This window comes from Prosopis cineraria, unplaced genomic scaffold, assembly GCF_029017545.1.
Source record: "Prosopis cineraria cultivar Desert tree isolate PC_DT_omini unplaced genomic scaffold, ASM2901754v1 PC2, whole genome shotgun sequence".
NCBI lineage: Eukaryota > Viridiplantae > Streptophyta > Magnoliopsida > Fabales > Fabaceae > Prosopis > Prosopis cineraria.
In genome coordinates this window covers 18133472-18155859 of record NW_026555333.1, presented here as the reverse complement: position 1 = coordinate 18155859, position 22388 = coordinate 18133472, and the positions used below count along the sequence as shown (strand labels likewise).

The 22388-nt window shown below is 33.7% G+C and overlaps 2 protein-coding genes across 3 annotated transcripts; both read left to right on the top strand.

Annotated features, from left to right (window-relative positions):
- Positions 1 to 869: 869 nt before the first annotated feature.
- LOC129302472 (probable LRR receptor-like serine/threonine-protein kinase At1g06840) lies at positions 870 to 18109 on the top strand. 2 transcript variants are annotated; one of them, XM_054941391.1, is made up of 21 exons: positions 870 to 1153; positions 1366 to 1545; positions 2057 to 2207; positions 2709 to 2780; positions 2962 to 3033; positions 3495 to 3638; positions 3777 to 3848; positions 3985 to 4056; positions 5142 to 5216; positions 10094 to 10162; positions 10336 to 10404; positions 10558 to 10629; positions 10804 to 10890; positions 11128 to 11196; positions 11477 to 11982; positions 12627 to 12788; positions 13428 to 13711; positions 14692 to 14743; positions 15485 to 15735; positions 17282 to 17416; positions 17531 to 18109. In XM_054941391.1, the coding sequence occupies exons 2-21, from the start codon at positions 1440 to 1442 to the stop codon at positions 17876 to 17878; spliced, it is 2868 nt and encodes a 955-aa protein (XP_054797366.1). In that variant the 5' UTR covers positions 870 to 1153; positions 1366 to 1439; the 3' UTR covers positions 17879 to 18109. The 2 variants fall into 2 exon arrangements, with proteins under 2 accessions (XP_054797366.1, XP_054797367.1); XM_054941392.1 differs by lacking the exon at positions 870 to 1153 and adding an exon at positions 1179 to 1253.
- Positions 18110 to 19585: 1476 nt separating this feature from the next.
- On the top strand, positions 19586 to 21576 carry LOC129301913 (60S ribosomal protein L10-like). Its single transcript, XM_054940540.1, has 4 exons — positions 19586 to 19741; positions 20151 to 20652; positions 21006 to 21087; positions 21268 to 21576. The coding sequence occupies exons 1-4, from the start codon at positions 19732 to 19734 to the stop codon at positions 21334 to 21336; spliced, it is 663 nt and encodes a 220-aa protein (XP_054796515.1). The 5' UTR covers positions 19586 to 19731; the 3' UTR covers positions 21337 to 21576.
- Positions 21577 to 22388: the final 812 nt, after the last annotated feature.

Sequence of the window (22388 nt, the reverse complement as noted above, 5' to 3'; positions counted from 1 at the left end):
GATCAAATTCAAGCCATACTATATAACAACAATTAAATTCTTAAATATAAGTCACTCATAATTAATTCACAAGCAAAAATGTTAGTTACGTCATTAAGATTGTCTAAAAAATAAAAAATACTTTTATTTTTATTTTTATCCTTAATAAATATTATAAATACAAATGCTAAATTGTTTGGTCTTGAATGCAACCAAATTTTATTAGATGCATGTTTTTTTGGCCAACTTAGATGCATGTTTTCAATTTTACTCTTCATACGAGGTAAAATATATTTTTACAGTTTTACTTCTTTAATTTTATATAAGATTTTAGTTAAGTTTTTTAATTTTACAGAGCATCTTTTTTAATTCTCTAATTATAATACTATTCATTAAAAATAATTACTTTTTATATCAATCATTATTATTTAAAAAAATTAAACTTAATATATTCTTAATGTATTTTGTTTTCTTAATATTTAAAAATCTAATGTAAGAATTTTTTGTTAAAAATATTAACAATATTATAATTAAAAGACATTTTATAAAATTAAAATATTATATAAAATTAAAAAATTAAATATACACTTTAACTTAATATTAATACTACTGTATATTTCATGAACAAAAAATCAAACTCACATAATGTTTATGTACATGAAGTGATGAGAGAAAATCATGATTTTAATGCATTCTCACCAACATTTTCCCGCGAATTAATACATATTATTTAATTTAATTATTAAATTATTAATATCTAAATTAATCTAAATGACTTATTAAAGCCTAATAATTTAGGGTTCGTGGGGACAAGAAATGCCTAGTGGAAGCATAAAGATTCATTGTCCCGCTCCCAAGGTGGCTGGCATTGATCTCCTCTCCTCTTGGCATTATTTTTGGTTCTTGATTGTCTCACTCATGCAGGTATCAACCACCTGCCTTCGCTTCCAGAAAGTCAAATCGACAACCCCCCATTAGAGCGGTCCTATTTTTCTAGCATTATTTAATTCTCCGTCATATTCTTCATCATAAAGCTTCTTATGGTGAAAACGATGGCCATCGTCATCACCATCACCAGTAATTTCTGCTGCATTCGTTGTCTCGACCTGGTCATAAATGTACCATTCTCGAGCTTTCACACTCTAGTCTCCCTTGCTGATGCTTGCTTCCATAGGTACTTCACCACCTCACCATTTTGTTAATTTTGTTTCGTCTATTGCTTACCTGCAACACAGTGTTTTGTTTGTATGCTTTTGGACTATTAAGTCGAAAGGGTATGCTTTTGTTTCAAGGCTGCTGAAGTTTTCACTTTGTTGCTTGCATGGTATTGCCTTTCGTTTTTGGGTTATGATTCGTGGGTAAAGTGTTTCTTACTGTTGTAACCAGGACAAGAAGAGTGCCCTGTTTGGTTCATGAGAGATATCTAAGAAGTTTGGTGCTTTCTACCTTCTTGGATTGCGATGTCTCTTGCAAAGAGTTGGGATTATGAAGTTGTTTTCAGCTTGTGGTTCTGCTGCTTTTTGCTACCGGTTTCTGCGCAGGATTTTATCACTGATCCCACTGAAGGTAGTTTTTTCGTTAACGTGTTCTTTGCTCTGCACTTTGCATCTCTATTATGATTAACTTGTCATTCTGGAAATGGTAGCTTTTCTACCCTGGGGTACTCTTACTTCTATACAAGGTTCATGCATTAAAAATTGAATTTACCAATATATTGATTGGTATCTCTCTATGATTATGGGTTATCAAATCATTAAATATAATTATCAGCAAAATCCACAGATATCATGCTTATGTCATCCAATTATACCAACATCACTATATTATGATTCAAATTTGATGTCTTAATTGTTAATTAATAACAAAGACATAGGCATGTATCACTGTTGCCGCTGTATAGATTTCAAGACCAAATTTAACTAGCGGTTTAGGATGAGCGTTGCATAGTAAGGATTTACTGGCAAACAATAGGTGCTGCTAGGTAATAGTAATAAGTGGCAAAGCAATCAGCATCAAAAGTAATGTGCGATTTTGTTTTTATTGATGATATGTTGATTTCGTTTGCATTCATATGCAGTTGACGCATTGAAAATCATCAAGCAAAGTTTGGTTGATCGTAATGGAAATCTGAGCAACTGGAACAGTGGAGATCCATGTAGATCTAACTGGACAGGGGTTGTATGCTATAATACAACATTAGTTGATGGTTATCTCCACGTTCAAGAATTGTATGGTTTTGTTTCTCACATTCCATTACTATTTTGTGAAATCCTTACAATCATGCCTATGCTTCTGATTACTTTACCGTCGTGTATTTATGTTTATTTATCTTCTCTGTTGAGATGCAAATAAACTCACAATGTGCAAAAAAATTTTCTTAGCTAATAGTTTATACTTGTAGGAAGAATCAGCAGATTGAGACGGGAACTGTGGTCAAGGAGTGCACAGTTTTTGCAACATATATTGATGAATTCAGATATCCTAAAATTGAAATATCTCTTTCTTAGATTCTCAATCAATGGTGCTCATCAATTTTCACTTATAGAATCACTATTATCCAATGCAGAGCATGCATAAAATGACATATTTCAATCTCTACATATCATGTCAGACAACTTTGATTTAAAAGAATATTAGATTCGCGATTCCTTGCATTTGTGGCACATTTGTTTAAGAACCTTCTTCTTGCTTCTAATTTTGTCACTAATTTTTTTTTTTATTTTCTGTAGGCAACTGCTGAGTATGAATTTTTCTGGAACTTTGGCACCAGAGATTGGCCGCTTGGCCTATCTGACAATATTGTAAGAGAATATTTGCATTGATGTTTGCCTTGTTACATACGCAATCAATTTTCAATTTTACAATGCTTGGATGCCTTATTTGCTCAAGAATACGGTATAATTGACCTAAATATTTTCATCCTTTTGCCGCTTACCATTTCCTTCACCGTTTGATATATGCCTTTCTTTTTTATTCTTGAAGGAGCTTTATGTGGAACAACATAAGTGGGAGTATCCCGAAGGAAATTGGCAATATCTATACCTTGGAGCTCTTGTAAGATGGGCCTCTCCTTTTGGATGATATAGTTAAATAGCTCAGTTCTTTAGTCATCTTTTTGAATTTTGAATCATTTAAATATATTAGCATACAAATAAACTTGTTAAAGCACCAGTTTAGAATTTTACTATTTGTACATAAATTGACTTCAACTGCTGGTTGTTGGCGAAAAGTTAAATCTAATTGTTAGAGCAGAAGATATTATTTCATTTATTGTGTGGATACATAATCTCATTTATAGTGATAGCATAATCATGGGGATTAGAGTATTATTGTGTATCACTAAGCTGTTATGATTGAGGCTCCTCCTTTGTGCATATATATAGCCTTTCTCTGATGAATAAAATCAAGCATTTGAATCATCTTTCTTCTCACATATAATTGGCATAGTCATATTTTAACATGAAATGCTACATCAAATCTACTTTGTTTCTCATATATTGCAAATTTTCTGGCAGACTCTTGAATGGCAACCACTTAACAGGGCCTTTGCCAGAAGAGCTTGGTTATCTTCCAAATTTAAACAGAATTCAAATTGATCAAAACAAAATATCAGGACCTTTACCTGCATCATTTGCAAACCTGAACATGACAAAGCACTTGTAAGTTCCTTTTGAAAAAATTCATGAATGTTTGCTTTTTTACTTGGCCTGAATTCACTTATTTTTCTGCCATTGCTATTTTCATGAAAAGAGAAAAATGAGAAAAAATTAATATTTCATTTTATTCCTATGGAGCAGTCACATGAACAACAATTCGATTAGTGGACAAATCCCACCAGAGCTCTCCCGCATGCCAAATCTTGTCCACCTGTAAGTTGATAATTGGATATCAGAGACATAATTGATACCCTGTTTTTCTTGAGCAAAATAATTGATAACATTTGGATTTATCTAAGTTTAATCCTTGATTTTCACGCTTATGTCTTGTTTATCTCTGGACCTGCAGTCTTCTTGACAATAACAACTTATCAGGATATCTTCCTCCTGAGCTCTCTGAGATGCCCAACATACTTATCATGTATGGATTCATCGTCCTTATGGAATGTGTGTGTGTGGTGTAGGTGTACAGTTTTGATGTAGGAATCTATTGTTTTCATCTTTGTGAAGCTGGTGACATTGCTTCTTTTCTAGAGGTCATTTATTTCAGCTAACTGTTTCATTTTTCTTTCAAACGTTCTTATGATTTAAATTGACATTCAAACTGATTTCATTAGAAAAATAGTGCTGAGAAGACTATGTGTGTTTGGTTTCTCATGAAAATGATAGAATTTCCTGCTTTAAATACAATTCATTGACCTTCATAACGGATCCAGTGTTGAGCATAGCATAGTAGTGCTTCAGTTTTAATTCGCAGGGAACTTCTTTGTTTGGTTGACCATACACCTTTAAAGGTGGATTGATATAATGACACAAAATTCAAGGAGTAAAAGTTGTTTAAGAACTAGAAAGTTGGGCACGAGGGGTGATATGAAAGAATGGATAGGGAGAGAGAGAATTTACTAACTATCAACTCCCATTGTATCCTTTCCCGCCACTAGACTTACTCTATTTATAGACTTTCTAGTGAGTTAGTTATCAATGTTATCAACTAATTCTATTACACGAATTATTCAAATGGACATAGAGGCCTAAATATAATTTTGTTTTTTACTTATTGTTTCTTTCTACAGGAATTTGTGCATATATTTATATCATTACAGCTTAGTTACTGTAATTTATTATGTTCAAATGCTATATGTTTATGCAAATGTCTTATTTTCCAACCATATACTGATTAGAAGTAAGAGACGCAAAACTGTGGTTTGGCTAGCAAGGCCATTAATGGTTTGGATTGGATTTTGTAAATATTGGGCACAAGATGAATGATTAATTAATTGGGTAAGTGCTAGGAAACTATAGGGTGGGCGTTTTGCCAAGAATGTCTTGTATCATATGTTCATTATTACAGTATAGTAATACAGGAAATTTCCTATTTCTTTCAGTGCTGGACTTTTTAATGTTTTCTTGATGCTTTTTGCTTTTACATTATCAATTATTTTAATGATATTCCTTGTTGGATAGTTACATTTGTTAAGAATTTCTTGGATCTTCTTGTTCTTGCAGTCAACTTGACAACAACAACTTCAGTGGGAATACAATTCCAGCGTCTTACGGCAACATGTCAAAATTGTTGAAATTGTAAGTGCATTTTTATCCCATCATCTGTTAGTAGACTCATAAGCGTGACTGTGAGGAGTAGACCTGAGATGCAGGATTTTGATTTTGAAAGCTAACTTGAGATGCTGAAAGCTCTATGATTTCTCATATGTCAAAATGGCGATTATACATAACTGCAAGAGTTAACTTGGAAAGAAAAAAGTGAAAGGGAAAAGGTCAAAATCTCAAAGCTGAAATTGTAGACGTTGCCACTGGAAACCATATTAGATGTATGGAAATAATAATGTACTCCATTGTGGTCAAAATCTCAAAATTAAAATTAGGTATTGGACACTAGTCGTGTCTGTGCACGGGCTTTAGTTTTTCAGACTTTTCCTTTGGCTTGTTTCTGATATTTTTGTGGTTTTATTTGATACATTCATTAGCTATAGTCCCCAAGTTTTGACTAGTCTGATTTGAATGATTTAGTCAACTATAACAACATAATGAATGATTTCTTTCTTTTTTGTTTGATGCCTAGGTTAAATTTTTCTTCTCTTTCAAATCTAATTCTTTTTCTGTTCAATTTTATCAAGTGCCTAACTTTGGTTTCCTTAGAAGAGATTATTTGATATTCATTCTCACACAATCCTAGCTTTCTCATCCTTGGATCTACTCTACCACCCATCTATTCCAAATCCCTAACCTTGCAGACTTTCTAGAGACCCAAAAATCAGTAATTCACCTCTCAGTAAATCTCCCAGTGCTTGTAAGTTGATCTCTCTTATAAGAACAACGAGCTTTTAGTCAATTTTTACTTATGAGGCCATAATATTCAATTTAAGAAACCCTAGCTCCATTTCGTCCTACACCAGCTTGTTTGCTTTGCTTTTCACTAATTTCCCCCTCTTTGGTCTATTTTCTTCTGTTTTTCTCAAGGATGTCTTGTTCTCCCTCTATGTATCCTGTTGGTTTTTGGGATGCAAAATAGGAAAAATGAAAAACTGGAGAGTCATATAACATAAGGAAGATGGAAAGAACGTTTGATTGGAATAGGAATTGTGATTTTATTAATGAGATTTCACCTTCATATATTTGAAATCAACCGAAAAAAAAAAACCTTAACTAATAGCCACTATCTGTCCCATTAAATCACAACCGCTAAAAAACAAACTAACAAGTCTGGAAAAATAGGAACAAATTATTGACTGATAAAACCAGCAAAACAAACAGCTATTGAGAAGAAAATATAACTGAGTATTCTCTGTCACAAAGGGAAAATGTTGAGAATACAATCGCTAATCTTGACTCACTCACCGGTTTTCACCTCCTCCTCACCAAAAAGAAACAAGAACACACAATAATGAACCCTCACACAACCTAGTTTTCGAGAGATCAAGCCCTCTCCACTAAGCTGATACTACAACCTACCTTTCCCCCTCTCCCCAACCTACTTTACACACACCCGCTAATTTGACACTGTCAAGATGTCTGTTACTTTGCCTTCTAACCATTTTGCCCGTCCTCACCCCATTGGTCATTCTAGGCTTTATTTCCTCCAGCCTTTCTTTCATACACTTGGCCCCATTATATGTTCTCTTTGTTAATCATCATTGTATGACGCCATTGTGATTTTTTAGTAATTAAGTGTTTGGAAATAGCATACCCACTATATGTTCTGTTTGTTAATCATCATTGACTAATTCAAATAAATATAATCTAATCATGAACATCCATGAGAATAACCACCTAACTTTCAACGTCGTGCATGATTCGAGAATATTTTGATGAAGAATTGGGAGGTCACCTATGAGCACATTTATAGAGAAGCTAATTTATGTGTTGATTACATTGCAAATTTTGCTCATGATATAAACTCAAAGACTGTGATTCTTAAGGATCCTCCCAAAGATTGTTGTAACTAATGTACTTTTTTGTGGACCTTATTGGTCCTCCTTAGTGTTTTTTCCATTCCTTGTATAAAAAAAAAGGAAAAATTAATCTTTTAGTCCTTTAGCTTTTAATGCACTTGTAACTCAGTCCTTCAATTATGACTCGCTGCGATTCAGTTCCTCAATTATGGCTCTCCTATGACTCAGTCCCTCAACTTTTGACTCACTTATAAGTTAGTCCCTCAACTTTTGTTAATTTTCTTTTTTCATGTTAGCTTAGATCTCACATCAAAGAGTAAGAGGAGGATATTTTAGAATAATATATGAGCATTTCTTTTATCCTTCTTATTTGATAAGGAATTTTTTTTAAAAAAATTGAAAAATAAGGACCAAATTATAAGTGAATCAAAAGTTGAGGGACTAAATCACAACAAGTTACAGTTGTAGGATTGAGTTACAGCGAGTCATAGTTGAGAGACTGAGTTACAAGTAAATTAAAAGTTGAAGGTATAAAAGATTAATTTTCCAAAAAAAAAAATCGTGTACAACTAATTAAATAAAAACATGCAGATTAAAAAAGGCTGTATTGTACCTTTAGTCCTTTAATTTTACACAAGATTTCATTTTGGTCCTTTGATTTTCTAAAATGTTTTTTTTCAGTCTTTTAATTCTAATATCATTAGTTTCATTAACAAAAAATTCCTATATTGTACTTTTAAATATTGACAAAACATTCTCAAGTGCTAATATATTAACTTTATTTTTTGAAAAATAATAATGATTGGCATAAAAAATAATAATTTGAAACTAACAATGTTAGTTAGAGGGCTGAAAAGATGTTTTATAAAATTAAAGAATCAAACTGAATCTTGTATAAAGTTAAAGGACCAAAGGTACACTTTAACTGATTAAAAAATAATCATGTGCAGTAATCTACAGCAAATACCCAATGCTTCTTCCTTTAGATGCTGCATGGCTTTTCTTTTGTTTTTTTTTACTTTCAAATAAAAAAAAAACTTAAACTTGCTGACAGAACTTAATTGATTGAGCTAAAACTTATTCCTTGAAAGCACTCCTCCTTGTCTTTTAACGTTGCAAACTACCAATTTCTTCTTTAATTGTTGATTATCTCCCCCTAATCATGAACAGCTCCTCCTGGATTTGAAATGTCCAATTTTGGTCCTCCTTAGATTCTTCACATCCGGCTAGCTCATATCCTGCAATGTTGCTTCTTTGCTAATTTTCTACTTGTGACCTTGAAGAAAACACAGTATGCTCCTCCTCTAATGGATTTAATGACAAGCTTTTGTCTTTCATCTTTACCTTAAACAGCTTTTTCCTCTTGGTCAGTAGAGCCTTTGATCAAGAAGTGTTTGCCCTCAAATATCACCTTTTCTAGAAACTGGCCAACATTGAGCAAGTTTTTATCCATGTTAGGCACATTTAAAACATCAGAAATTATTTTGGTACCTGAACAAGTTGAGATAGCATGACCCTTTTTTGTTTACAATAAGTTTTTCACCGCTTCCAACTTTGACGCTGCTACCGATTATGGGCTCGAGTACCCCTAAAAGGTCCTTGTCATGTGTCTTGTGATGTGTAAAACTGCTGTCAATCAACCAAGATTCACTTGAGTCTCTGCCATTTGAAAAACAGGTAGCTGCAGTTAGTTTGTCTTCCTCTTCACCATCAACATGAGCATCTTCTTTTGGTTTCTGATTGTTGCAATTCAACTTTTCATGGTTGAGTTTATTGCACTTACTACACTTTGCGTCTAGTCTCTTCTAGCATTTGAATGGTGGATGACCCTTCTTGCCACTGTGCTAATAAAGTGGATAGTTCTTCTTTGAGTTTCTGCCTTTTCTATGATTCTGGTTGTTAGAGTTTTCAGCACTTGACTCCTGATTTTTCTTAAAAAATTTTCTTTGAGAGCTCCTTCAATTTTTCTGATCTTCCCTCATAAGTCTACATTGCTCTTGTGCTCCAAAGTGATCTTGGATAGATCCTTTATGTTCCTAGATAAGCTATAGATGCTTCATATATTTCAGGCACTGTTATAAGAATTTTTCACCAATTCTAGAATCAGTAAATTGAGTGTCAAGTAAGTAATCTGTCTGAGTTCTCTGTCTGAGTTCTCTGTCTGTCTCACACTCTTTCATCTTTGCAACTTAAATTCCCTTTCCTTCTTAAATTCAGCACCTTCGTGCCTTGAATCCTACCATCTTCTGCATATTCTTCCTCCAGATGATCCCAAATTCCTTTTGCTGTTTTGAGAGACATGATTCTGGAGATGGTTGTTGAGACTGCAGCAGATAGACATGCTTTCACCTTTGCCTTCCTTTTCATTTGGGCCATGGTGGGATTGTTTGGCAATGGAAGAATCTCACAACCCTCTTCCATAGCTTCTCAAACATCTAAAACCTCCAGGTAGGTCAGCATTCTTGCTACCTAAAGCTGGTAATTCTCTCAATCAAGTACTGGAGGCGCCCAGTATGAGAGATTGCCTTCAGCTTCCTTATCACAGGATTCGTGAGAACAGAAACAGCTATGATGCCAATGGTTGTTTTTTGGGATTAAAAATAGGAAAAATAAAAAATGAAGAAATTCATTAAAATATAAGGAAAATGGAAGGAGCGTATAACTGGAACGGGAATTGTGATTTCCTTGGTAAGATTTCACCTTCCCATATAATATTTGAATAAATTTAAAAAAATTAAAAAAGGAAGCCACTATCCATCCCACGAAATCACAATTAAATTAGCCATTAAATAGAAAACTGATGAGTTTCTAAGAGACGGGAACAAATTATTGACTAATTCAGATAATTAAGATCTTGTGCAGCTAATTAAATAAAAAACGTGCATATTAAAAACTAATCGTGTGCAGTAATCTAAAACAAATATCCAACATACTCTCATCCTCTGTTTCAAAATTGATTTCTTTTATCATCAAATTGTTCTTTAATTTGGCTATGTGAGTTCTGTATTTTCAATATTGATTACTTACATGTATCATTGGTTTTATCAGGAGCCTTAGGAATTGCAGCTTGCAAGGATCGGTTCCTGATTTAAGTAGGATACCGGAACTTGGTTATCTGTAAGTTCAGTTTTCCCATTTTTCATCAACTCATTTCATGATGATGATTTTATGGACCTGTATTTCAAGATGGAACTTCACCTGACACAAGTTAAGAATTAGACTTCCATGTTTAATGGAAACTGTTATACTATGTTATTTTGTTTTTGCTGACTATTGTTTGTAAATTCTAGTGACCTCAGTTCCAATGAGTTGAATGGATCAATTCCTCCTAACAAGCTTTCTGACAATGTTACAACAATGTAAGAACATATCATCCAGATGGTTTCTCATTTATTAGTTTTGCATTTGATTATTTAGATTTCAAATGTTGATTTCTCCTTTGATGACAAGTTCTGTAAGTCTACAAATAACAAAAATCTTCTATAGTATTTGACCTTTAAGGATTCATGCAGTGATTTATCAAACAACGAGCTTACTGGAACCATTCCATCCTATTTTTCTCTTCTTCCTCTTCTTCAGAGATTGTAAGTTGACTGTTCTTATTATTTCAGTGAAATGCAATTTACCATTTCTCACCTTATCTTGCGTATAAAATATCTTGTCGGATTACTTATTCAAGATTAGTATTTGATATTGCTTTTCCATTGATTTTGTCGGCAAGGAAATGACACATTTTCACATTTGATAAACCATGGCAGGTCAATTGCAAACAATTCTTTGAATGGCAGTATTCCTTCTACCATTTGGCAGAGCAAGACTTTAAATGCAACGGAAAGCTTTATCATGTAAGATTTTAATTGATAACCTCAGTTTTCATGGCATGGATTTGTTTTTGGGGACCTTTGAGTTTACATGCATCAGGGGAGGCAGGAAGTCTTTGATTTCACTTGTAGAATGAGCGTGCACATGCAGACATATATTTATTTTTTCTGAGGCATCTTTTGCATCTCCTTCTGCAAAGATGCCTCTGACTTTTAAAGTCTTGATTTGCTGACATGAATTTGTGATCCTGGATGTTGCAGGGAATTTCAACATAATAGTTTTACAAGCATATCAGGCAGTACTAGCCTTCCTCCAAATGTCTCACTCTGGTATCTTTGTAAACTCATTTTTCAATTTGGAATTTTCACACCCTGCCCCCCGGCATGTCACCAGAAATGACTGTGTCAAATGCAAGTGTCCAGCATGGATTGGACATGGCTTCTTTCTTAAAGTGTTTATGTTTCATTGATTATGTGACATGTTTTATGAAGAGTATTACTGTCCATTTCTAAAGTTCAAAATAGCTCTTTTTTTATTAGATCTAGCATAAATTCCATCATTTTCAGGTAGCTTCTGACATTTCTATTTGGGGAAAAAATGATTTTTCAGGCTTGAGGGAAATCCTCTATGTTCTAATGATAGCCTAGCTCAGTTTTGCGGATTAGAAGCCAATAACACTGATACTATGGTTTCAACATACTTCAATGGTAGCTGTCCTAGTGCAGCATGCCCCCCTCCTTTTGAATATTCTCCATCATCTCCAGAGAAATGTTTCTGTGCAGCCCCTTTGATTGTTGAATATCGGCTGAAAAGTCCGGGAATTTCAGCTTTTCCTTCTTATATAGATTTATTTGAGAACTATCTGACAGATGGACTTAAGTTATTCATTTATCAACTACACATTGATACATATTTTTGGGAAGAAGGGCCACGACTGAGAATGCTCTTGAAGCTTTATCCTGTCTATCTTGTTCAGAACCAAAGCTCACATATTTTCAACAGAAGCGAGGTTCTAAGGCTAAGAAGCATGTTCACAGGATGGTTAATTCCTGACAACGATATATTTGGGCCTTATGAACTACTTGGCTTCCATCTCCTAGATCCTTACAAGGATTGTAAGTCTCATCATTTACGCTCCCCTACATGAGTGGTTGGTGGAACTTTGAATTAATGTTTTCTTTAGCCATTACAATATGATAAATTCAAGTTCCATATCTATTAACTCTAATTGTTCATTTTCCCCACAACTTGAGCTAGTGGTGTTTTCCAGCTTCAATGAACAAAATTGTGTTTCCCTAACAGTCATAGGAATGTATTTCATGTCAAAGTTTATAGACCTGGTTGAACCTTTTGTCTCTCTCCCTTGCTGATTGGTACATGGTTGTTTTGAAGCTGCCCTAAAATTCAGTTTTTTGCTGACAAGTTCTATCTGTGACATTCTAGACGAGGTTACATCTCCTTGAAGCATGTTTTAAGTTGAGCATGGATGAGGTGGCAAATTTGCTGAGTGAAAAATCATAATAAACTGCATAATTGAGTTTGAATCCTCTGCATAGAAGTCATAATGAGAAATGATATTGTTTGCAATGCTGTCAAGTGTAACTCTAAACAGTAGCCTACTTGAAAATGGAAGTTCATCTGAATTTTCTCTTGAAAAAACTGTAGCATTTAATATATGTTATACATATCCACATATGGAATATGATCGTTGCGAAGTGCTATAAAGATGTTCTCATGCTTAATCTCACTATTTTGACAGTGATAGAAACCTCTAGACAAAGTTCAAGGATAAGCACGGGTGCACTGATTGGCATAATAATAGGGACAATTGCCTGTGCTGTTATAGTATCTGTAACTGTCAGTCTTCTTATAGTCAGAGTGCTCATGAGACGTTGGCGCTCAATATCAAAACGACATCAAAGTGAGTATTTTATCAGAAATAAGCTAGTGTATCATTGTTTTTCATTTTGACTTCTCTAAAGTGCTAGGTCATAATGAGAAGTATTGATTTTGAACACTTCCATTTGAGGTTCTCAAGAATGTTGCCATAATAAATTTTTTTTGTGATAATTGCAAGATGCGTTTTAAGCATTCATTTCTGCTGAAGCATGTTCTTCCACTCATCTATGTCAATTTGATGTCAAAGAAAATTCTAGGTGGGGGAGAAACTTATGGAATAAAAGGAAGGTCCTTGGCATATGATCGAGTAGTGTTAGATACTTGATTGGCTTTTAGGACTAATGTCATCCTTAATTTTTTTGGCCTCTCCTATTTTCTTCAATTTATTTCTTTTTCCTAGGAAATTTATTCCACCCAACATTGAAGAGATCATTACAGCTTATCTTTTAAAATCAAAATTTATTTTTAGTATTTTCATTTTTTTTTTCAAATGACAATTAGTAAGATTGGTTCTGCTGTATAGTACCTTCACAAGATGAGAGGTCTTCTCTTTACAACTCATAACACATTTCCCTTTTGGGATATCTATCAGCCAAATATTGGCTCATTCCATCTTGTGATTAGAAACCTTTTAACATAGGCCTCCTGCCTCTATTTGCAGCTTCAAAGGTTTCCATAAAAATTGATGGTGTGAGGGCCTTTACATATGAAGAAATGGCACAGGCTACAAACAATTTTAGCAACACAGCACAAGTTGGCCAAGGTGGTTATGGGAAGGTTTATAAAGGAAATCTTGCTGATGGCACTGTGGTTGCCATAAAGCGTGCGCAGGAGGGATCCCTGCAAGGTGAGAGGGAGTTCCTGACAGAAATACAATTATTATCCAGGTTACATCATCGTAACCTTGTGTCTTTAGTTGGATACTGTGATGAAGAAGGTGAACAGGTATTTCTGGTTTTGATTTGAAAATTTATACTCATTAGATTTTTTTTAAGTATACTCATTAAATTTTGTTTTAGTACATTTTGCTGTTCTTCCTTAATGTCATACCATTATCTTGGCCATCACATGTTGACTCCATGAAGATATGGTTCTCACAGAAAATTGTATATTCATCAATAGCACAATCATAATAAAAATTTAGTAAAAAGAGGATGCAAGGATATAAATAGCTTGCCCTGAATAACTGTATATATAAAGAAGTGCAAATCATAGCAAGGTTTCATCAAGTTTTTGATTTTGTTGATTGAAACAAGGGTCTTGATTGAATAAGGCATAGGCTTTCTGATGGACCCCTAGCTTTTGGGCTTGCCTTGTTAATGCACTATGGCAGGAAGGTAAAGACAAAAGAGAGTTTGAAGGTTCAGCCAAAGGGAAGGGAAAGGGTATTAGGTGCTGTGAGTGTTATGTAGGCTGAATGTGGTGATCTGTATGAGAGAGTGTGTGTTAGTGAGGTTAGAGGGGTTTATTAAAGGGGTTTGGAGGATGGTGAGGGAGGAGGCAGAAAGTGAGTATTGTGAGGGAGGGTGCCTTGTCTCTCAAATACCAGGTTGGGGGTTGAGGAAGTTCATCTTTCTTCATCATTTTCCTTTATGTTTTGAAAGTGTAATCTGTTCGTAAGCTTTGTTAGAATATTTGAGTGTTTGCTTACTCTTATCACTTCCAGTGGCTTATTTCCTTGCGTGTCTACTTATAGCTTGCGAGTGAGTTGTAATAGACTGTTACTGTTTTATTGAGCCAAATTTTCAGTGGATGGATGTTTCAGTTTCATTCTGGTCTGGGCTGCATCACTTTCATAATAATCCTCTTTAAGGAAGTTGGATGAAAGCTACTTCTCGTTGTATCCTTTATGTTTCTCATGCATTTTCTTGTTGACACTACCAGTTTCTTCTATTTTCATCTGGGTTGTTGCTTTATGGTTGCAGATGCTGGTTTATGAATTTATGTCAAATGGCACACTTAGGGATCACCTTTCTGGTACATCTTTTGTTCTTACTATCTACATTTGCACCCTGGGGTCTATTGCATTTTACTGATAACTTCACTAATTTCCTAAGAAGCAACAGTTGCCAGACATTCTAGCAATGTTATAAGGTTTCCTTGACCTATCTGCTTCCGAGATGAAGCACAAATAAAATTTTATATTTTGTTCCTCAAAAAGGAATACTTTTGTACATAATCTCGCCCTTTAATTCATATTTTAAAACTATGGATGTACATGGGCTGTGTTGGTTTAGTCCAACCTTGCTGAGACAGTTTCATCCTGTAGGCCCAAATTGTTAGACACGTGGTTCTGATTTATGCAAGCCCGAATCATTGTAATTCTCGACATCTTTCATCTTGTCATGGCTGACAAGACTTTTTTTCTATTTTAGTATGGACTATGTTATCATAGAATACTAAGAGATGCAATCAAATAAAGGAAACAAAAGGTAAAACTGCAGACTATAAATACCACGGACAGAATCATACAGAATGTAGCCAAACATAAATCAAGAATAACTTAGGCAGGAAATTTACAGTATCTCGTTCCTTTTCTCATACTGAACAATATTTCATAACACCCATTAAACTGTGTTCCATCAGAGAAACCAAAATATTATAGGGTTCTTTGTGTGGGGAAAGTTATCTTCTTTTTTCCATATCACATTCCGTTCTCCCAATTTTTTCCTTTAAATGTATTGTCTTACTAAGTGTGTATTGCATGTTTTACAACAGCTAATTCAAAAGAAGCTCTGAGTTTTGCTATGAGAATGAGGATTGCATTAGGGTCAGCTAAAGGTATTCTGTATCTACATACAGAAGCAGACCCGCCAATATTCCACCGAGATGTCAAGGCTAGCAACATATTATTGGATTCTAAGTTCACAGCAAAAGTTGCTGATTTTGGACTATCACGGCTTGCCCCTGTTCCAGACATTGAAGGAGTTGTGCCAGCTCATGTATCTACTGTGGTAAAGGGGACCCCGGTAAGATTCTTATCATTGGCTTCAGTTTGTTACAATTGAGTGCTAAAATGTTGTATCACAGGTGAATTTTGTAATTTTATTTAAAGATAAGACATCCTACAAAGTTTAAAAAGAAATGGAACAACAATACTTTGAATTTATTTGAACCTCTGCCAAGAAAACATTTACAAATGCAATGATTGAGGTCATTCCATCCTCATTCTGTTGCAGCAAGATTAATTTGGCATTGATGAGATCGCATGACAAAATGTTTAAAAACTTGTTATTGAAATGTCATCATTTGTAAAAGTGCCTCATTGGCAAAATCGCATAACAAACCTTTTGAGGAGTTACACAGATAAATTTTTTGCTTGCTCCCTCACGATGAACATTAGTTGGAAAAATGAAATGCAGCTAGTTAATTGTTGGAGACTTGTTAACATTTGACTGTTGCAGATCCCACATCTTGTGATCAAATTTGTTCCCTAATCTGTTATTTCCTTTCTGGTTTATTCCTCTTCTGTATTCTATGGTTTAATTTTATCTTTATTGTTCTTATTGTATTTTCATGACATCAACTTCATGAGCATCATATGGTTGACTTGAACCTCTTTTTCCACATCAATAAAATATTAGATGAATTTGGAATATTTTGCATCATTCTGTTCATAAATAATTGTGTAATCTACCACATGTAAACAATGTTCATTTATGCAGGACTTGCATACCGGACAAGTGGCCTAAAAGACATATTCCATACCTTATTTTCTTTCACAGTGAGGAGTGTTAACATGCATTTTTACCAATAAGTGGACTAAGTTTGTTTGGGCTTTTATGTTATCAATGTGCCTTGATTGTCCCAAGGTGGGTGTTAACATGCATTTTTACCAATAAGTGGACTAAGTTTGTTTGGGCTTTTATGTTATCAATGTGCCTTGATTGTCCCAAGGTGGGTGTGAGTCAGTGTATCCTTTTAATAACTATAAAAATAAATAGTTAAGAGAAAGAAAGGAGGAGGGAGCAAGAGATAGTGCATGTTTGGATAACAATGATAGTCAATTTTAAAGGTCAAAGCCATAGTTTTGTGAAAATATATCCAAACATTTCTGTTACACCCCAAGTCGATTATGAATCCAAACCATAGTTTTTTTAAAAAGATCCAAACACTAACATAGAAAGCTGGGAGAAAGGATGACATTTTTGGCTAGAAACAAAATAGACTGAAAAGTCCAAACAACAAACCTCTTATAAAAAGCCCAAGGAATAACCAGGTGACTAAATTAAAATTAAAAATAAAAATATGCAAGGTTTTGTAGTCGGTATGCAGATAGCCCATTTTTTGTTCCCATGAATGCTGGATAAAGTATCCTTTCCTTTTGTCATTTTCCTAGTTAACATGCACAGTATGCTAGCAACATGAACTTATAAAACAATTTAATTCTCTTTTCTTTTCCAAGATGCAAATTTAAAAAACATGCAATCAACGGGTTGAAATTATATTGTATATTTTGATAAGACTAACTTTATCAATTTGATGATTAACTCTATTCACTATTTTAATTTGCAGGGTTACCTTGATCCAGAGTACTTCTTAACTCATAAGCTGACAGACAAGAGTGATGTTTACAGTCTTGGTGTTGTATTTCTGGAACTATTGACTGGGATGCAACCAATCTCGCATGGCAAAAACATTGTTAGAGAGGCATTTCCTGAAACATTGGGCTTGGTTTCTCATTTATCAACTGTGATTGTTCCCAAGCTGGGGTCAATTATTTCCTTTTTGAGGATCATTTAATAATACCTTATCCTTTTTCAGGTTAATATTGCATACCAATCTGGTGTGACATTCTCTGTTGTTGATGGACGCATGGGGTCTTACTCTTCAGAGTGTGTTGAGAAATTCTTGAATCTGTCCTTAAAGTGTTGCCAAGATGAGCCAGATGCACGGCCTAAAATGGCGGAAGTGGTTCGAGAGCTTGAAAATATATGGGCTTTGATGCCGGAGTCTGATACCAGGAGAGCTGAATCTATAACCCCTGGTAGTGATTCTGGAAAATTGGTTAGTTCATCTTCATCTTCTACTGTAAAGACTCCCTTTGTATCCGGAGATGTGTCAGGTAGTGACCTTGTCAGTGGGGTGGTGCCAATCATTACGCCAAGATAGAAACTTGATGAAACTAGCAGCAGCAGTAGCATTCTATGTGATCTTGGAATTTTGTAGTCCTGTGAATTCAACAGACATGTTATCTTTTCTCTGTACATTCTTTTAAAGTATATTGTTGTGTAGAATGATTCATATAGAGCATTAGCTGGTGGCATATGGATTTTGTAGCACTAAGACACTTTTTGTTGAATTGTGGTTGTTTGAAGCTTAATAAGTACTTGGAAAGTGAAATCTGTTTTAGCTTTCTCCAAAGCTGCATTTTGCCATTTGACAAGGGGCAAAACATTATGATTTGCTTCATAAAAAGTTCTAATTGATCCTTCAAGTAGTTATATGGTTAAATGATTTATTGAAAAATGAAAATTTTCTTTTCAGGGACATAATTTGGAGCATGAAACTTTATGGTTTTAAATTATAAGCTTTATAGCGTCAATTAGTATCAATACTAATTTAAAGTGAAAACATATCGTGTCTCTCAAGCTTTTCACACTTGTATTAGATACAAGATAAGTGATTTTTAGATAGTTGAAAATTTTTTATAAAAAAGATATTTATTTTATAGAGATTTTATATAAAGTAGTTATTATTTTTTGTTTGATTACAATAATAAAAATGATTATTGATTAGTTATTTTAAAGTTTATAATATCTTTTTTGATTTTTTTTATAAATTAATCAATTTAAAATTTTATGATATATTCATATATCTTATATTTTTAAAGCATTCAAAGTAGCTTTTTAAAATAATAATTTTTTTTTTCATATTCTAATCATTTAAAAAAATTTAAACAAATGTCATAAAAATTCATATAAGAGATTTTTTTTTTCAAAAAATAAATGATTTTTTCATTAAAAAAGCTATAGGACTTGTTTGTTTAAAATTAAAAAATATTTAATTTTTAGATAGTTTAAATATTTTATAAAAAGCTATTTATTTTATAGAGATTTTATAAAAAGTAGACATTATTTTATATTTGATTACAATGATATAAAATGATTAATAGTTAATTTTTTAAAATTTTATAATATCTTCTTTAATTTCTGCTTTATAAATATGATTTATTATTTTATTATTTTAAAATTTTATAATATTTTTATATATCTCACCTCTTTAAAATACACAGTCTCTCATCTAATTAAAATAATAACATATTTTCTTATTTTTGTATTCTTATTATTTTTAAAAGTTTAAATAAACATAATAAAAACTCATAAAATAGATTTTTTTTATAAAATAAACTGAAATATACAAGCCCAAAACCGGAATTATATTCAAATACATAACTTATCATTTCAGTATGAATGAAGGATTTACATGCAACAAATATTTTAAATATATAAAATTAGGTACATAATTTTTTTTAAAAAATCAAATCTCTTTCACTGATTAATCATTGTTGATATTTATTTTGGGTAATGATAAAAAAAAAAGGCTTAGAAATCACATAAAAGGAAAGAAATAAATAAACATGACATAAATCTAGGAGTGGAAACTCCTAGAACAAGACCAAAAAACACAGTTGTATTGAAGAATCTATAAATAATAATTGTTTATTATTATAAAAATAATAATTGTTTATTGTTGCTTTAACTAGGTCGGTGTCGTATTGGGCTAAGAAGAAGCGTGTCCAATAAGTAAACGGGTTTATCAATTTTCATGGGCTGACATATTGAATAGTATGGGCAAAAGCTCTCTAGTGGAGCCCACTTTGACGTAAGCCCATACGTACAACAGCCTGCACCATGTCCTTCTCCTCGCTTCTTTGCATACCTATATAAGGCCATCGTCCTCTCTCCACATCCCCAATCTCTAGGGTTTTTGCTGTGTCTCAGGAAGAGAGGAGAAGGTTAATCATGGGAAGGAGTAAGTGGTGATTTCTCAGTTCGATAGTCTTTCTCTAATTCTTTGGCTTTCTGCTCTGAATTTCTTAGCTTGTTTCTGCTCACACGGGTTTTCAATTTTTGTCAATTGATGGAAAATGGGATCCATGACTTGTATGGAAACAGATGAATTTTGGTAGTCTTGGGTATTATGAATCATAATGGTTTCCGAAGCTGTTTGTATTCACCAAATTATATCCTTTTAAAAAGAAAAAAGAAATTGTTCTGATTTAGATTGAACTGAAGTTTGATATCATTCGGTATTTGTAAGAGCTTAAGATTTGACTCAGTTATAACTTGTTATGACATGAACCTACTGGTGTTTGAGTTTTGCTTGGAGATTTGTTTGAGGTTTCCTTACCAGATGCTGCTCGCTGCTTATGATTTTTCAGGACCGGCCAGGTGTTATCGCCAGATAAAGAACAAGCCATACCCTAAGTCTCGATACTGCCGCGGTGTACCTGACCCAAAGATCAGGATTTATGATGTTGGGATGAAAAAGAAAGGAGTTGATGAGTTCCCATTCTGTGTACATCTTGTATCTTGGGAGAAGGAGAATGTTTCAAGTGAAGCTCTTGAGGCTGCTCGTATAGCTTGCAACAAATACATGGCCAAGTTTGCAGGGAAAGATGCTTTCCACCTGCGAGTTAGGGTTCATCCTTTCCATGTTCTGCGAATCAACAAGATGCTTTCCTGTGCTGGAGCTGATAGGCTTCAGACAGGGATGAGAGGTGCTTTTGGGAAGCCACTGGGAACTTGTGCTAGAGTCAACATTGGTCAAGTGCTTCTGTCTGTTCGTTGCAAGGACAGCAACAGTCACCATGCCCAGGAGGCTCTTCGCCGTGCTAAATTCAAGTTTCCCGGTCGCCAGAAGATCATTGTCAGCAGGAAGTGGTAAGAAAGCATACGCTTATCTCTGATTTCTTAATGGTTTTACTATGTCAACTATGAAATTCCCATGTCTTCATTGGACTCGTCAATTTTTCGTTTTTTGGTTGTTATTTTAAATTTGCTATTGTCAAGTTACTAATTTCTGATATGAAGGATTCATAAACTCAAACATGGTTGGCTGGATTTATGATCCCATATCTCATGAATTAACCCAAGGGGGTTTCTTTGAGAATGTGACAATGCTTTTCACATGGACTTCTATATTTTCTCCCGCGTACATGTGAACCTTTTTAGCTGAGTTCTATGTTAGTTTATCAAATTGACTGTGAGAATCATCTTTTGTTTTCTATTTTCAGGGGATTTACCAAATTTAGCCGCGCTGACTACCTGAAATTTAAGTCAGAGAATCGAGTTGTGCCAGATGGAGTCAATGCCAAGGTTTGTCTCCTACTATAACTATATATCGTTTTGGAAAGAATTCTGATTACTTGTCTAGTATTTTAGGATTCTTAAACATATGCGATGAACTCTACTTTTTTGTCTAACATGGATGTTTTTAGCTCTGCTGAAATCACATTCTTGTGCAAACTAATTTCTCTTTTCCTTTATGCTTTTCAGGTTCTTGGGTGCCATGGACCTTTGGCCTTGCGACAGCCCGGAAGAGCTTTCTTGCCTGCTAAGGCTTGAAGCTCACCGAGAGTGTGTATTAATATATAATGATGTTTTCTTCTTCTGGAGTCTTGATTACTGTGTGAACAGTATTCGTAACTAGTGCGTCAGTTTGCATTTGGTTATGAGTATTATGTTGTGCAAATTCTGATGAGTTGTGATCGAACAATAATGGTGCACATTGGATGCCAATTTTCCACCTGCTTGGGATTGAGTATGTGGAAGAAAAAGGCTGCTAAATAATTTCTGTTCTAAGAATTTCAATACTAAGCCGAAGGATATTTCCCGGGGGCCGGGGGGGGGGGGGGAAGTCGCCCAACATCATTTTTATTAGCCGAATGATAAAAAGTACGAAGAGAATATATTTCAATCACTTTGAATGTCGGTAGATTGTTCTGTTTGGTTCCATCAAGAAGGGGGAGGGGAAAAAGAGTCAAGGCAAATGTCATAAAAGTTTTTTTGGCCAAATGTAACTGATATTTTTAATTTTTGATTGGTACAATATTATTATAGAAGTTTTAAAATTGATGCAATGTTAATCATCTACATAACATTTGACCAGTATTAATTATTATTTTGAATGTTCAAGGGTAAATTTGTTTTGAAGGTTTGTCTGAAATAATCATTTATATCCTAAACTTTTAATTGGTATAATATTTTTTAGTTATTAACTTTCAGATTAAAAAAAAAAGATTCAACTTGTTATAATCTAAAATCAAAAAAATATTTTAAATTTGAATTATATTGAATGTCTTGAAGTCCAAATTAAGGGTAGTTTATGTTGCTCTCATACAAGTTTGAACAAGTTTATATTTAAGCATGATAAATTGAGACCTACTCATGAGCAAAATAAAGATAAGTCTGGATTTTAAGAAAAAATTTGTGAAGTGTTCAAGATAGAATTGATTTATATGGAAACAACCTTGGGTGAAACCTCAACTCAAAATCTATAAATATAAATTATATTTTTAACAATGACAATGGGCTGTTAGAATTTTTTTATAATTTGAATATTGATGATTCAAAAATATTATGTTAATGGAAAGTTTAAGATATCAATTATTTTTTTA

Coding starts and splice junctions, on each gene's coding strand:
- LOC129301913 (XM_054940540.1), top strand. Junction 20,653..21,005: donor ATCATTGTCAGCAGGAAGTG/GTAAGAAAGCAT, acceptor TTCTATTTTCAG/GGGATTTACCAAATTTAGCC. Junction 21,088..21,267: donor CAGATGGAGTCAATGCCAAG/GTTTGTCTCCTA, acceptor TATGCTTTTCAG/GTTCTTGGGTGCCATGGACC.
- LOC129302472 (XM_054941391.1), top strand. CDS start 1,440: ATGTCTCTTGCAAAGAGTTGGGATTATGAAGTTGTTTTCAGCTTGTGG. Junction 10,405..10,557: donor TCTGACAATGTTACAACAAT/GTAAGAACATAT, acceptor GGATTCATGCAG/TGATTTATCAAACAACGAGC. Junction 14,744..15,484: donor ACTTAGGGATCACCTTTCTG/GTACATCTTTTG, acceptor GTTTTACAACAG/CTAATTCAAAAGAAGCTCTG.